Consider the following 17,162-nt stretch of genomic DNA (forward strand, 5'->3'; position numbering starts at 1 on the left):
GTCAGGAGCGAGGTTTTACAATTGAAGTCCATAAATCATGCAGTTGCATGGCATTCCGGTATCCACAATAATGCATACAGTCTGCATATTCGGCATTTCTCTCAAAACAGCCTGTTATCACGTTGGCTTTTGAAAACATTTCTATCTAATCCAAATGACATGAGGTCAAAAGGTCATTACCTTAGAGTATAGAGTAGAGACGCTCTTGTAGGTCTCCTGCAGCAGAGAGATTAGATCGGAATACCAGTCTGGAAGGCCAACCTCATTTGGGAGAAAAAAAACCTAGCTAAGGGAAGCCTCACTCACACGTTCAAGTTAGCCTTATAGATCAAAATTAACCTTCATTGATATTGGACAGAGTCTACAGATCTCTCTTTTTTCTTCGTCGCCCCTTCTTCTGTCCTTCTGTAATCTTTGTTGTTTATAATGTACTGTCATTATTCTCTCCTATCAGTTCTTGGTAAATGTTGCGTCATTTATGCATGTGTGCATGTGGCATGTGGTTTTACAAGGTGTGTAGAAAATTGTCTATGTGTGTATGTATTGTAATATTGCTGTTGACACTATACATGTTGCATGGACATAAAGTATACAAACTGAACTCAATTGATGACACCATCATCAATACCTATATAGCACGCCCTAATAACCGATATATCACTAAGATACGTGAAGCGATAATTTTTGCATGACTTTCCTGTTCACTTCCAATCTTAAAGTCCCGTTTATATCAATTTCTTCCATTTATCAATTAGCAAGCATATACTTCAACATGACTAAAAAGCTTGGATTTTCATTTCAAGGTTCGGGAAAGTTTGGTACAAGAGCAACAGCTGCCAAAGATAGTCACGTGAGGTGATGGTATCCGCACCTCGTGATCGTGACCGATACAACGTGCATCACTATTTTTGTGAAGACACGTGAAACCTTGATTTAGCACAATTTTCATTTCCAGCTGGATTGTTTGACTTTATTTCACCTATCCAAATGCTGGAAAATTATTGAGTAAAAAAAAAATTAAATACATGAATTTTTCGAAGGCAATCTGAAAACGTTATTGCTGAACCAGCGCTTGGACGGTTCTTTTTAGGCTCTGTTTTGTCTTATCATCTTAATAAACTTGAATTGCATGACATGCAGGTTGAAGATGAACCCCACCATGCCAATTTTGAGAAATTGTGATTTCTTATGTACACATCGTGAGAGGCTATACCCACCGTTAACCATTATTGCTGTACCATATGCCCCCCAAAATAAATACAAACTTGCAAAATAAGAGCTAAGATGTTATATTTGCACAAGACCCTGAAGTAGCATCTAGACAGTAAGTTTTTTAGTCATATTGGGACTTATCAATGCGAAAATCCGATTGTAACTTTTTTGGGACATATCGATTAATCTTTCATATCTGGGTGCTTCTTTAGTGTGGTTCTCTTTTTTATTCTTTCTGTGAATTTCTCCAATCCCCCTCTCTTTCTTGTAATAAGCAAATAGCAGCCCACTCTGAACATAACACGTAGGCGAATCACTTCAGCCATAAACTCTCTCAGTTCAAATACATTTATTCCATTCAGATCAGACAGCTCAGTCTCAAAGATACGTTTACGTGGAATACGATAGCTATAAAGAGATCTGATGAGGACATGTACCGAGAAGCTATACAATAAAACAGGTAACTTGTATTGGGATGTTTATATACAATAGTGTGAATACAATGATACAAGAATTATGTAATACATACGCACACAAACACTAAAAAGAGTATGATTGAAATGAAGAGGAAGAAAAAATAAGCAAGGTACAAGTTCGTGGAATAATAGTTTATGTGTGGTTATTAATTTTATCGACCCTGGATCAACAATTCCGATAAATTTTTCTTTTTTTTTACAGTACGATGAGGCAATAATAATGTGCAGTGGTAGTGAGTTCAACAGTTATGGTCCGATAAAACGAATACCACACTGGTATAACATTGTTCTATGTCTAGCAAGATGTTTACAAGGCGATAATCACTTGCTGTTACCTTGTAAACTTTCGTTTAGGGGGAACGGTCTCTAAGGTCTCTAAAGGTCTTGTGCGAAAATAGGGGGGGGGGAGACCATTTAATTGAAAACGAAATAACATTAGTTTTTCCAAAGGTTCGTCAGTCCGAAAATGAAAAAAAAGTCATTATAAAGGTTCGTGGATTTGAATATGAAATAAGGTTCATAATTTCGTTAATTGTGGGCACCGTTTGTCCTTTCCCTATTAACGAGCCTTCGGAATAAAGTCATAAAGGTTTGGATTAAAGAACTTAACCCGAAAATGATTTTCGGATTAATTAACGAGCCTTCGAAATGACGAGCCTTCGGAATCACCTGTCTCTTACGTTTTTATCGCACATTATGCCCGTCTGCCCTCTATAGTGTGAAGGCAGAGAGAGAGACCCGACCCATCAAATTGAGCGGTATCGTATCTACAAGCTGATCTGAATTATGACTGTATCTGCATGCTTGGTATACTATAAAAGAACGAGTGTGCCGGAAAAGTTACAGCCTGGCTAGAATATTTCCGCTCCCTACTATAGGGATAGGGTATACAAGGTACGTTAGAGTGCTGGGTGAAAACTGGTAACCATAGTGACAGGCTTCTGATGCTGTCGAATGAGAAGATGGATGTTGATTCCAGACTTTGTGAGCTGTCAATTATACCCTTCTTGCTCTAAGCTGAATATGCGCTAAACACAATCCTTTGAACATCACACCACACACGAGGAGGAAAATGGGCAACGCAAAAATAGCACTACACTGTAGTGGTTTTTTTTTTTCTTCTATTTTGATGCATCGTCGGTTATGTTTGTTTTTCTGCTTTGTATAGTTAATCACGAATCTATTGCATGTACTTGAAAAGTCAAGACGTAGAGTTCTCAGGAGTGGTGTGCAGTAATGACGACTTCGGGAACAACGAACCAATGTAATTATTGGTATAATTTTTTGGTAGCGTTGATGTTGACAGGATTATATGCGTTATACTTTACAAAATGAGGACTCTCTCAGGTTTGGTGACGCGATAAATGCGAAAATTTCTGAAAAAATACCTAAATGGGTGTTTATTATCCTTCTTGTATCTTAACATTATCAATTTCTACCTTCTGTGAGGTGACATGAATATAAAGTTGGGCCTAACCATAAACATTATTTTACAGTGTATCTCTGTCAGTATGGGATCATTATTGTTTGAAAGGTGGAGGATATAATGATATCGTAAATTAATGTAATATCGAGTGAAATAGTTGACCACGCAACTTAAGCTTATAGTTGGAATACAATCTTTGCACCCAGATATCTGTTGAAACTGTTGCTGCTGTTAATGCGGCGCTGCTGTTCTTTAAAACTTTCTAAATAATATAGTCGAAAAGAACCCAGTCGAAGTAACACACTTGTAAGGAGAAGCTATACAATGAGTTAATCTTTATCAAGGCTAAACTCTAATACTTGTCAGTATCATCCCGGACGAACTGTGTGTATGCACAGGTACGAGGCTTCATCCGCGCCAAAGTAAACAAAAGTCACACTGATAGCAACACGTATGATATTATCGCCCAGTCTCGAAAATACTTAGACACACACTCATTGGTTCATACACACACACACGTCCAAACACAGCCTTTACACGTGACTTGTATTATTGCCCTTACAGTATGTAGACGCACACACGCGAGCGTAAATATGCGGCTTCTGAGCTGCAATCTGGAGTACTCAGTATACCGGTATCGGAGCAATTTCCATTTGGAGTGCGACAGGCTCAACCTTGTAGTCTGGTAGTGAAGCCCATACAGTTCTTAAAGCCTGAACAAAGTCCCAACTTTGCAGGAGCAGAGACAGTTTGTCCCAGGAGGGTTTTCCTCTTTCACATTGAGTATAATAATGTTAATTGATATGCGCTGACGACTGCCCTGAGCTTTGGACTATATAAACTTCCCCGCAAAAGTCAACCGGAATGGCGCGACTCGATCTGTCGTTGGCACCAATGCTCTTGTTGGTCGCAACTTTTATCACGCCAAACTTCAGCGAGCACTCGGGTCACGACAGACCTCGCCGGTCTCACGGCTCCGGAAACGCCATATTCCAGCAGCTCCTCGAATCGGCAGGCGATCAGGTGATTCGTCAACGACCGGCAAACGCTCTCGGGGAGTTGGACGATCACGCTCTCGATCCATTACCTGATCGGGACGTTTCCAGGCGGCTGGCCAACCTCGAAGCGAACGTCGAGCAGCTTTTGAAGCAAAATGATCTCCTTCGACAGCAGCTGGCGGTCAGCGAAAGCCGCAGTCAGAGACTGGGTGCTCTCGTGGAGAAACTAGAGCAGATCTTCGGGGGTGATGTCAATGAAAATGTTGTCAAGGGCAACGTTAGGGACGAAAACGGACATGCAGACAGTGGTGGAAAATATGACGAGGAGCAGATGCGAATAAACTCCCTTTTGGAGTATCTTGGAAACAGGTAACAAAACAAGTCTATTGACGTGATACTTTTTTTTTTACTTCATCAAACATTAAAAGTTATACATTCTTATGCGTGTATACCCTCGATAATGAATGGCATGAAATAACTGATTGAAAAAAGAGAATCATGTTTCAACCTGTCGTCACCATTTTGGAAACTAATATTCGATGATTTGAAAGCCAAATCAAAAGGGCAAGTCATGCATTATTTAAGCTTCTTCCATCACGTACGTCTTGTATTTTTAGGACAGTTGCTGAAAGGCTAAGAGCTTTAACGCAATATTTAGTTTGAGTGTATAAAATATAATAAAATTCATGCAATATATATATTGAAACGTATCAGGCTATGATATACAGATGAATACTTGCAGAAGGCTTATGTATAGGAAAGACCGAAAATGTAATTTTGTTTGGCCATGCAATAGACTGCAACTGATAACTGTGCATAAGATTTAATGCTCAGTGATGTCAATAACTGTCTCTGCTTTCGTGCTGTGTAAATATTTTTTTTTTTGCACTTGCGTTCTGTACTGAATAGATTTGCAGCTGGACTGAGAAAAAGAACTTACTCTACTCTGACGGCTTCATTTTCTTTTCCCTGGTTTGGGTGATTGATGTCGTATCAATCTGAGTGCTTATCAGTCTCTCACATAAAGGACAGAGAATACAGAGGAACGACATTTTTCTGATTTTTATTTTAGCTATCTAATCTTTCGATACGTTCCTTTCAGAATTGACAACCTGAACCAAGCAATATTCTCACACAGTAGCTGAAGGGGAGGGGGGGGGGGGCAGAGAAAAAGAAAAAAAGAAGAAGATTAACCCCAAAGGGCGAGAGAGTTTAAAAGGATCATGCAATTGTAAAATATATGAATAAACATAATCGCTCACAAAGATGAGGCGACGACGCAAACAAGTGGCAAAACCTTCTATATTGTACCGCGAGCATTCCTACACGTCGTAAAAGCAAGGGCGCGAGTATTTTAAGAGGATCTTCAATACTGTGTTTCGTCACGACGAATTTGCCATAATCCGTCTCGGCGCATATTTAATCCTTTCTTTGCCAAGGACTTTGGACAGTATGTACAACTCTCTGGGGTTTTCTGTGGCAATCGGCACCCAAAGCACCCAAATGATTAAAATGAATGCCAGGTAACAATGATGTACATGTATAAGTGAAGTAATATAAGACTGGCTTACTGTACCCGGGAGCTCATGAAATATTCTCCTCAGTTCAGGGCCCCGTTGCATAAACTGTGGATGACAACGTCACACTTCATGGTAGCTCTGCAATCAATAGTATAACAATCAGTGATTTCTTGACTTTGATTGGCTCTGGAAGAGTTGCTATGGTTTAATAGCTACCATCGATTGCAAAGTTATTGTCACATAATCGTAATTTTATGCAACGGGACCGTGATGTTGGACCAGAGTTCATTTAACTGCATGGCTTTGATCAAAGTTTACCCGTGTGCATAGGGGTGCACGTCACGAGTTCGACAACCACAAATCATTCAGCCCACGAGACATACAGCCAATGAGTTATAGGAGCCCACGAATCTTATACAGCTCGCGAGTCATTATAAAGCCCATGAGTTCAACACTAACCAAACAAGGCCCAGAGACCAACACAATGTAGGCCCTCGTGTTGCAATGTCGAACTCGTAGGCTGAATAGTGTCGAACTCATTGGCTGTGTGATTCGTGAGCTGTATGACTCATGGACATTTTTTTTTTTTCAAATTCGAACTCATGGGCTTGTATGACTCGTGGGTGTTGGTCTCGTATGACCCCGTTCATACATGGCAGCTTTTAGGGAACAGTTTTATGTATAGCTTGTAACAATAATAAGTGAATAGTGATATACATCACTTTGCCCTAAAAAAAAAATCAACACAGTCTCCGATTAAAACAAAAACCTATGTGAAGATTTAAATGTGGCATTAGGTCATGAGAACAATGCTGCCTACGCCAGAAAAACACGGATAAATTTCCATGTGCTATATCTCTGCAGTGCTTTGTTTTGTTCCTCATTTGTTGAGGTCTAAGTGTCATCATAACGCGAATGTTGTTATATCTTAATGTCGCCTTGTTCTAACTAGAACTGGATGGTTGCAGTAAAGAGAATTCTGTTGTCTTTACACCAGTTCCATACCATAATTTCGGTCACTTTTGCCCGAAACTTACGTGGGTTTTTGTCAAGCAATTACTTCTTATACGTATTACTTATAAATTTTTATTAGGTTGATTTTTATCAATTTTGTATCCATTCATTCGTTCATTTACGCTTGGTTCAGGGAAGCCGAATTGGTAGCCTACAGTCCAGGACATTACTTGACTTTAAATCAGACTTCAACGGTAGACGACCTTCGGGAGGAACTTTCGAATGGCGCCAGAAAAACTCTTGATCTCCTGGGCAGGAGTCTAGTCCAGCTGAGTGAAAAAGCTGATTTGATAGAAAACGATGTCAGGAGCATACAGTCTCAGGTAAGGTTTTTAAACTTCGCCATTTTATCTGAAGAATAATAAAAATCAGCCATAATGACGGATGTCATAACAGGCACAACATCAATAACTAACGTAAATTGTTTGGGGGAAAACGACGATAACTTCTATTAAACATAAAAATACTTATGACGATGATACGCATAATTTACTATTCCCGTTGAGTTTTATCTATAGCAACAAATACGATCGTTACACTCCATTACCCCCGTTTATTGTGATGATGATTTTTATCCATCACTAATTACATAGCCAGCATTATTTACTCGGTCTTTTCTAGATTTTCAACCGTTTGTACTTAATCAAAATTAGGAGGTTAGATAGAACTAAGTTTTAGAGTGTTTTGATGTTTGATTTTTGAGGGTCAGATATTCACACTTCTGCCTTCCATCAGCACAAAAACAGGGAACCCGAAAGATGTGAATATGACAAAATTTTTGAAAGCAACACTCGTCAAAGAGATTTCCGTGGGATAAAAGATTTATATGAAACACATAAGGGGTAATATTTATTTTGTAAAAGCGCTGCATAGTCGCTTATTACTTTTCAAGAAAAGAAACCCCGATGATTATAAAAGATGTTATGTGTAATTGTTATGTCCGTATAGCGCCCTTTCGGGTATATGGAAGAACATAATGTACTAGTATGTTTCAACAATGCCGTATATGTATCAAGGATAGCTTAGAACGTGCTTAATTAACGTGACCAAGAAACAGGAAGCAATTGGTCATAAGCCCTCTGACAACCACACCAATACCTTGGAAAGTTTACCGTACAGAGGCCCAAAATTTTTTGAGCGATTAATCTTAGTCATACTGAGTATGTCTATAAAATGAAACATAGCCATGGTACAAAGTGTTTCAGTCTATGGTGTAGTATCGATTGAGGTTTTCATTGTTTTTTTATAATAATTTTTTGAGCTAATGAGAATCCTCATAATATAAGAGCATATAACTTAAAGAGCAATTCAAAACAAAAGTTTATTTGATTAAAATTGGTTTTGTAATGCCCGAGATATCCAAAAATCTATTCCTATAAGAGATGGGACCCACCTTTTATTAGCATTGCTTGATTTTTCTTTGTTTTTGGATATCTCAGCCAATTGAAAAAACACACAGTTTTCATCAAATAAGCTTTGAATTCCTCTTAGAATGATTTGTTCTTTAACATTTCTAAGTATCTCGCCAAATTTAAAAACTGAATCCTTATCTCAACCAATGATATACCATCCCTTTAGAGAAAGACCAAAGTGAACCATCAGCTCAGTCCATGGGAATATCAACAGGTGATACCATTGTAAAATTCTGATAAGGAATTTTGAAGTCGGCCTATTTTACTGCAGTGAATTGCTTCTGAATAAACTCAAGCATCCCTGTTTTCATGGAATTTTCTTCAGATAATACACTGCTAGATTATAGATACCAACATATCGCATGATATCATGGAACTTAAAGAATTATCTTTATGATCTTCGGAGAGATATCATTACGAACAGAAGGTGTACTGACAAAAGTTATATAATTAAGGGAACCATAATAGCCCAGCTTTTCTGTTCTATATGTTGTTATTAAATTTATCGTAAGAGGCAACTGGCACTCTGACCACGCGTATATTGCCCCATATCCTATGGAGTGAATGAGTATACATTTACTTCATTAGTGACGAAGAAGTAGTCGTCAGCATTAACAGTCTGAAAAACAAGTTTCTCATTTACGTTGTGTTCAATTCACTACAGATATGTATATTGTCACGTGTATTTCGTGTGTACATTAGAGGCAATTGTTTCTACGTGCTTTATCTCTCTAAATTCCAGCTCCAGTTTATATGCCATTCTTGTTGACCTCTCACAGTTGGGGACATCTCACAAATTTACATTCTCGAAATTCTTTCCAAAATGTCAAGTACAGATGGAGCAAAGGGGTGCTGCGAACTCAATTGCTGCCGCGGTTCCACGTCGCTCAAGCACGATAAAGACCTCAGCGGAGCAACCTTTGGCCAACATAACAGAATGTAATGACTCTCTCACTATCATATATCGCTTTTGTTGAAATATTAATCACAACCATTATCTTCATGCATGCTTTTTACTTCTTTTGTCACCATCAGAATTGCCATGCTTTCCTTCAAACTATTCTTGTCATAACATGTATGTTTATACATTTTATATTACACTGATTTGTTGTAACCTTCACATCTGCAAGAATATGTAATCTTTTAATAGGAACGACGATTTGATTTGAATTTGATTTAATCAAAATCATTCACTCTTGCAACATTTTTTCTTATTTTTAATGTTTTTTGAAATTTTATTTTGAAGACATCATACTATTTTCTTCATTCTTAGACTGATTTACCATTATTATCTCAATAAAATCTAGACAATTGTAATTGCTAACCAAAGTCACTCGTGTATGATGATCTGAGTGTTTTAGTGACCATTTCACAGGGGAACAAAGATATACAATTATTTATTTCAGTTTAACGCCATGCAGTAGAGTTCAAGTAATCGAGATTCCATTCTGAAAAAAAAAATGCTGAATTATACTGCGAGGGCGTATTCCTGTTGTGAGGTAGTGAAACAAAGATTGAATCATGAGATTAAATGAAAGTGTCTGATGAGGATAATTACTGATAATATTGATGTAATGTCATAGGTACCTTTCTACTCCAAAGAACTACTTCAAATTTGATTGCAAAAACTTTGTTTTGTTTTTTGAATGCTAAATCTCTCACTACTAAATTTGATTGGCATGTATGCTGTTACATGTATGTTGTATTTTGATATGTCCTTCTGAAGCCTGACCACGTGGGAAACGAGATATCATTATTATCATTATTTATATCCTGGAGGGTTTTAATGGTTGCAATGTACCCGGAATCCACTGTAAACTTCCCGTACGAGAATAACCGCGAGCGATAGTGGAGGAAAGCGATAGCATCAAAATGATCCATATGAGAAAAGTTCCAGGTGGTAGCAAGCACGGCATCCATACAGGATGCGTCTTTCCCATGATATATATCAGCCTCTTCGAAAGATTTTCGTTTTGAGGACACACGAATATCCTCAATAAATAATATTATCCTTCTTTTGTCTGGCAAAAAGCTAGCGCACAGACAGACAGACAGACAGACAGACACACACACACATGTACAGACACACAATCATAAGCACAAAGGCATGTTTAAATACTACATGATATTCATGAATGTTACTAGCAGATATTTTAGTAAATATACATTATTTGCACAAAAACCATTATAGTATGTGTATTTTTCAAGTTCAAACTTCAATAAAAAAGTCATATTCAGCATTTTCTGTATTGAACGTATATTACAAATAAAATACAGTCGTATTTTCTAAAACAATCAGTATAACTAAAATCTATGTGTACAATAAACTGATAACAATTTAAAAAATGTTAATTTTAGCTATTCAAGAAAAATCATGAGCTTGTGTTTCCATTAAAGGCCTGCTTTCGCAAAGTAGAGTTTTATGATAGTTTTGGATTGACGTTCTTCTTCTTGGTTTTATTGATAGAAAAATTTACTGGTAGGAAAGATGAGGATTTCATATATCCCCATACAGTTGTTTTCATGGTGCCTTGAAGACACTGTTGTGTTCAGGACACTTTTCCCTCATAATAGTCTCAAGGTCGTGTCTGCCATGTTCTTGTCTTTTTCTCTTTTAAAAGATCTTTTTTTTCCATAACAGCCTATATCTATGTATCTATGACATGCTATGGTTTTACGTTTCAGTGGATGCTTCCAGAAAAGTTGCTTTTTCGGTGGCAGCAACCCGATCGCAGTATGGAACAACTGGCGGGCCACAAGTAGTCCAGTTCCAGGATGTGATGGAAAACAAGGGCGATTACTACCTGGCATCCAACTACACCTTCTTGTGTGTCGTGCCTGGCTGGTACTACTTCACAGTTAGGTAATTAAATCCGTTCAAAATGAATTATGGGCATGAAATATTGCTTGTTGATTGCTTGCAAAATGGCTCTGTTTCATAAAGAGTTGCGATTGATCTTACGCTCGTTTTATTGACATGATTGAGCGTTGGCCTAATTCCTGTTTCATAAGACTTATAAATACGTTTGATCTTTAACAAATCAAGCGCAACTTTTCAGTAGATTGAGCGTTACCTGCCATGCGATGCCATGCGACTTGCTTATGAAACGCGCTTTGCGTGTGATTGCAACTTCGCTCAATCTTTATGAAACAGGCCCAAGAACAATCAGACTATGATACGTGTAATATGTTTGTTATGTATGTAATAAGAATCATGTAACTCTATCATAAATAAACATAATGGGCATGTCACTGGTGCGCGCTACGGGTGTGTAAGTCTCCATATATGCTTGGTCTTCCTTGATCGACAGCAACTTTGGAATGTATAATGGGCGTTGTAAACACATTCCATAAAGATTCTGTAAACCATAACAGTTAAAGTATCAGGTTAATGATTAATTGCATGAAGTGCAAACTATAGCAAGCGTAATTTTGTGGGTGCCAAGCGAAACTACAACCTTATCTATGTTTTCCCTCTCTTCAAAGATGATTCAATTCAATTCAATTTAAAGTTTATTTCATTTTTCGACAAAAACGTATGTTTCACTTCCTTTGATATCAGAGAATAAGGTAAACAGAACATAGTGAAATCAAAAGACTGTACAACAATTGAGGACCTATAGTAATTACACACTGTATAGTAAAAGAGAAACAGAAGTGATCGAAGTGAAGTACATGTATAACCTTGCTTAAAGTGCGAAAAATGGAGGGACCCACTACAAAGACAGAGCTTGTAGTATGTGGGCCACTCTGGAAGAGAACATCGACGGAGAGATAAATTGAAGCATTGTAAATACAAAAAATAAAGAAGAGGAAGAGGTCTGGAAGCCCACTGAAAATTAGATTAACAGATAAATACACTTTCATAGACACGAACAAACATGAAACAGGACTAGACAACAAAACAGCTACTGCAGAAAATGCTGTACAGGACAAACCGGGATGGACAAACAAACAGAAGACAAAATGGCAGACAAGAACGCACAACGGAGACAGCGATCTTCGGCAGAAGCATGCCAAGAGAAACAGAAGATAGTTTGGCGGAAACGGTAATATTTTAACGCCTAAAAAAAAAAAAAAAAAAAAAGACACGGAAATAGAGGGACGTATAAACAGGAGTAACATGCGGAAATTCAACTCCTAGGCACTTTCGGGAAAATGGCGTAGATGACAACAAACATCCAGGAAAATAGCATTAATTCTTCGAAGAGGGGACAAAGTGAGCAGGTCAGTATGTAAGAAAGAAGGCCAAATGGCTAGTTCAGTACTGTAGAGTCATACGATTACAATAGAAAAGACTTCAGTCTCCTCTTGAAAGAATATATGGATGGAGCGTTTCTAATGTCATGATTCAAAGAATTCCAATAATTTGGCCTACATAAATAAGTGTTAAATGAAATTCATTGGAACGCCTGGTGGGATATTCATGAAATGATCAATTTTAATCACACTAACCAAGAGCCGATATCATTTCGTTTTAAATTCACATTCTTAGATACCAGTTTTTCATAATCAAAATGCTGATAGACTTTACATAATATACATTTTATTTCAATGAATATCGCACATTATGAGTGCATGTGCATGTGTGTGCCTGTGCATACAATTATTTGGAGATAAGGCCTTGAGGAAATAATTTTAATGAAGTGTGCGTTCTGTGTACCGCAGTTTCCTCAAGGAAATTTCTAAACGGACGAAATTCAATGAAAGGTGGATGCCTCCATTCTATAGGATTACCTGCTCTATACAGCAGTGCTATCTACTCTCCCATTGTACTCATGGGAGTCGGCATTCTTGAAACACCATTCCTAGTTTGCGGAGGCATGGTTTGTTATTCAGTCGATAGATAGAGAAGAATGCAATGTTTTGTCTCATTACAGGCTAAGGCTTTCTTGGGGTAGAGATATGATTCATTGAAATCAAACGGACTTGTAATGAGACTAATGCTCCAATAGAAGCACGTGAGTCATCGTATTCGCGCGCGATGCTAGTAAATTTGTACAACCAGGGGTCGTAGGGGTCAATGCACCCTTGGAAGGGCCTTGGAGTGGTTCTTACTGATAGAAAACAGTATGTTTATTTGAATAATAATACGTCTATGCGTAATTTTTCATGTGGAGTGCCCCATGGAAGCCTCCTTGGCCCATTATTGTTTTTGATATACATGTACATTAGTGATATGCACTATTCCCTGACGAAAGAGAATATCGTTGAGTGTAAAAATGCTTCCACAGTTTGGGACCCATCTTCCAAGAACCTATCCACAAAGTGGAAATTGTCCATAGAAGAGCTGCGAGATTTACTTTAAATCGCTACCTTAACACCTCAAGTGTCACTAAAATGCTGCAAGAACTTGATTGGACTACTCTGGAACAGCGCAGAGAAAATGGCAGGCTAATTATGATGTACAAAATACACGATAATCTTACTTCTATTTCAGCACAAGACTATGGTATCAAACAGGTTACTCAGTTGACGAGAGCCTCGCAACCACATTCCTATCAGGTACTAACTAGTACCATACTCGAGAACTGAATCGCATCGCCATTCGTTCTTTCCAAGAACTGTAAGGAACTGGAATTCCCTGTCGTCAGAAATTGTTTCAGCGTCATCTGTGGGATCATTCCGAAACCGATTATTGGTTGATCACAGTGGCTGGTTATTTTCTTCAAATTCTCCATGTGCTTGTAAATATCTGTAAATAAACTGTATTATAATGTAAATAGCACAGTCTGCAAGAATCTTCAGCCTATTGAAGGAGGCAGACTTAATCAGAAGAAGAAGAAGAAGAAGAAGAAGAAGAAGAAGAAGCTGTCACTTGTTTTGGTCACTGATGTTTCCAATATATTTAAATCTCATTTACACCCTCATCAAGAGGGCGGTGAGTTGGCTCAGTCGGCAGCGCGTCTGCCCCACGATCACGCGGCCTGGGTTCGAACCCGAGTCTGGACTGAGCAATGTTGTGTGAAAGCATACCGTCTCCTCTAGCAAGAGGCAAAACACTCTGTCACTCGGATAGGACATAACATGGAGGTCCCGTGTATGAGAGAGTAACAACTCATGCACGTAAAAGATCCCGCTTCATTCATTGATCGCAAAGAGCAGGGTGTTTAACCCGGTGAAGTGGTCCCACCTCACACCCGACTGGACCCCATGAAAGACCAGCTTAACGTAGCTGAATATGGGCTATCCAGCCCTCTTCTCAGATGGAAAATGAGCAAACAAACAAACAATAATGATAACAAATAAATTATCTTTAAACGTGCAAAAAAGAGACCCAAATATATGTTATTTAGTAACACTATTATACTACTCGTTCAAATGACATTTGATTTGATAATTTTGTACTTAACCAAGTGAATTTTACCACATCTTTAGGTTTGATAATTAAATACGACTCACGACAATACGACTGGCAGTCTTTGGATCCGAAATAAGTCACTAGAATAAACTAAGAATAAACACGCTTGTTTATTTCAGATCCATAGTCTGTCAGTCGAATAGTGGTGAGACGTGGGATCACCGACTGAAAGTTAAAGACTCCTATTCCCTATACCACGGTACCCCAGCTATGGAAATGAAAAAGCTGTAGTATGTAGATCCGGGTTATGATATGATACGGGGGGGGGGGGGGGGGAGGGGGGTGTTCCTGTCATGTGTCATTGCTACCAATTATCCCCCCTCCCCATACACATACAGGTCTACACACTATTCAATACCCATTACACTCCCACACAACTGCCCTTTCCTGATCTTAACGTGTTTTGTTGATTGTGTGTGTGTGTTTGTTTTTTTTTTCACTTCTTAGCACAGCACAACTGTCTTTTCGGGGTATACTATAACTTGCCCTTTCAAAAGTAAATTCTCCAAAACGTGACCGTATTTTCCTCGTCATATCTCTTGCAGTTTGCGCACAGTAGACAACAAGTACCTTGGCGTTCTTATGATGAAAAACGACGACTATCTGGTGGGCGTGTCCACCGATGCAAGTACCCGCAACACCATGGAGTCGCAGAGCACGATTGTGGAGCTACAGGCAGGCGACGCGGTGTGGCTCCGGCTCGCACCCGGAGAGAAATACGCCATTTTCAGCGACAGCTACAGATACTCCACATTTTCGGGCTACCTCCTCTTCAAATCGTAATCAGCTGTTGATGGGATCTTTAGTCGTTTACTCTCGTTTCTTTCCAAATTAATGTCCGTCTTAATAAGAGGGTAAGGTGAGGGAGGAATGGGGAAAGGGAGCTCTGACGTTATACACTGCAGTGCGCTTTTTGCCCCTTTGTTGATTGAGTATACTATTATGTTGCTTTCTCGCATCATAGTGTGTTCATTTCTTTCTTTCTCTCTTTCTTTCTTTTTTTCCAATGATCAGTTTTACATTCTGAACGATCCTTTCATGGCTTGCTGTACTATACAGCTTGGCTGAATTAGTCTATTATTTCATGCTTCCATATTGACAAAAATATTTATATAAGAAATCAAGAGAGACAGACGGACAGACAGTCAGTGCCAGTGAGACAGACAAATGTAAAACGCAAACGAAAACTCATATACATATAACCAACTTTGGAAATATCAACCCGGTCTTTTCAAGGAATTATGTTCATCGCATTTTTGTACTGATTTCCTGACATCTGTATAACGAACATTTATTGTATTCCTAATTATTTGTTTGTTGGAAATGAAATAAATATACATGAACTTGAATTAACGCTAAATCTATGTTGGGAAGCGTATGCGAATTATTTTCTATTAAACGTAAGAACAAAAACAACAACAGTGAACAAGACAGTTTATGAGGCTATGATAGAGATGTAGAGGATTAACATCCGGGTCGTCGAAGAAAAAAACAACGCAACAACAACAACAGCAAACATTGCTTCATTTGGACAAGGACGTCCATTCAACTCTGGGCGAGGAGTGTAACTCTTACTTCTAGGTAATGCATTATTCTTTCTTTTTCTACCTCTCTCTCTTCATAATCCTTTTCAAGTAAGTGAAAGAACGTGACAAAAGGCGCGGTCAGACTGGCAAAAGATCGAGAAGTTTAAGATCGCGATCTTTAAGATCTCGAAGTTTTGCCAGCGTGACCGCGCCTAAAGGGAACTTTTCAATCCCTTCATGGGATAATATCATAATCAGATTTGAAGCTTTTTGTAGGAAGCATAAGGCCTGAATTCGACAGGCTGTGGTGCAGTTTAGAAATCTTTACTCTTGTCGTGACTTGTGTCTCAAGTGAAAGACATAGAAATGGAAAAAAAAAGGTTAATAAGCAGGTGTGAATTTGGGGCAAGATTATAACGTCTTGGATACGTGAATGTGACGGTGCACTGATTATATGACTTTGGAGGTGCTGTTCATACAAAATACGCCTGATTCAAGTGCCTTAAACAGAAGAACAACAAAATAAAGAATGGTGTTTTACATCAAGAATGATTCTATCTATACATCACAAGACAATTTTCATCAGTTTATCTGAATGTAGTCTAGTCTAGATGATTGAATATACTAGTAGTATATCGAGCTCCACTGCATCAAGCTGGACAGGTCAAAGGGTAGAGACCAGACGAAAAATGATCAGTGATCCTCCACGTTAGGGAATTAGGCTCAGGGTTGACAACCACGATTCATAAAAAGACTCTTCTTACGGAAACAACAACTACATCACTTATACTCATTGCTAAAATAGTAGCATGTATATAAGCCCTGGTTTCGCAAGGTTTGTCGCATGTCTTGATAATAAAATGTGAAATGTATCATGGATAGTGCCAATGACAGCTCATGATTCCATCATTAAAAAAAAAAACCAAAACATAAAGTTCAAACTGGATAAGCACGAGAAGAATCTGCCTAATGAACAGGGTTTGAATCATTATGGATATGAGATAGGAATATTTTCCAATGCGAAGTTTGTAAGAACAAGCCCTTCCTCTAAGCTTACTTATAGATCGAATTCTGGAGCACCATAAAGGCAATGAAAAAAAATATGACGAGAACTACGTCAAAGACGAAAGAGTTATGATAAATCAAGCCAAATCAAGCGAAATCATAACGACGTTGAAAAGATAATACCAAAGTTTCCTCTATACATGCCTGAGCAT

The 17,162-nt window shown here is 38.4% G+C and overlaps 1 protein-coding gene across 1 annotated transcript; it reads left to right on the plus strand.

Moving 5' to 3' along the window:
• Window positions 1–3,714: 3,714 nt before the first annotated feature.
• LOC139737858 (uncharacterized) lies at window positions 3,715–17,162 on the plus strand. Its single transcript, XM_071648531.1, has 5 exons — window positions 3,715–4,481; window positions 6,780–6,969; window positions 8,895–8,997; window positions 10,744–10,921; window positions 14,965–17,162. Exons 1-5 carry the CDS (start codon window positions 3,979–3,981, stop codon window positions 15,200–15,202), a joined length of 1,212 nt encoding a protein of 403 aa, XP_071504632.1. The 5' UTR covers window positions 3,715–3,978; the 3' UTR covers window positions 15,203–17,162.

This window comes from Diadema antillarum, unplaced genomic scaffold, assembly GCF_040938485.1.
Source record: "Diadema antillarum isolate AM-2024a unplaced genomic scaffold, OU_Dant_1.0 scf00000029, whole genome shotgun sequence".
NCBI lineage: Eukaryota > Metazoa > Echinodermata > Echinoidea > Diadematoida > Diadematidae > Diadema > Diadema antillarum.

Bases quoted from the DNA above. Each gene is read 5' to 3' on its own strand.
- LOC139737858 (XM_071648531.1), top strand. From the start codon at position 3,979: ATGGCGCGACTCGATCTGTCGTTGGCACCAATGCTCTTGTTGGTCGCA. The intron at 8,998-10,743 runs GTAATGACTCTC...TTTACGTTTCAG, and splicing joins TTTGGCCAACATAACAGAAT to TGGATGCTTCCAGAAAAGTT. The intron at 10,922-14,964 runs GTAATTAAATCC...TATCTCTTGCAG, and splicing joins TGGTACTACTTCACAGTTAG to TTTGCGCACAGTAGACAACA.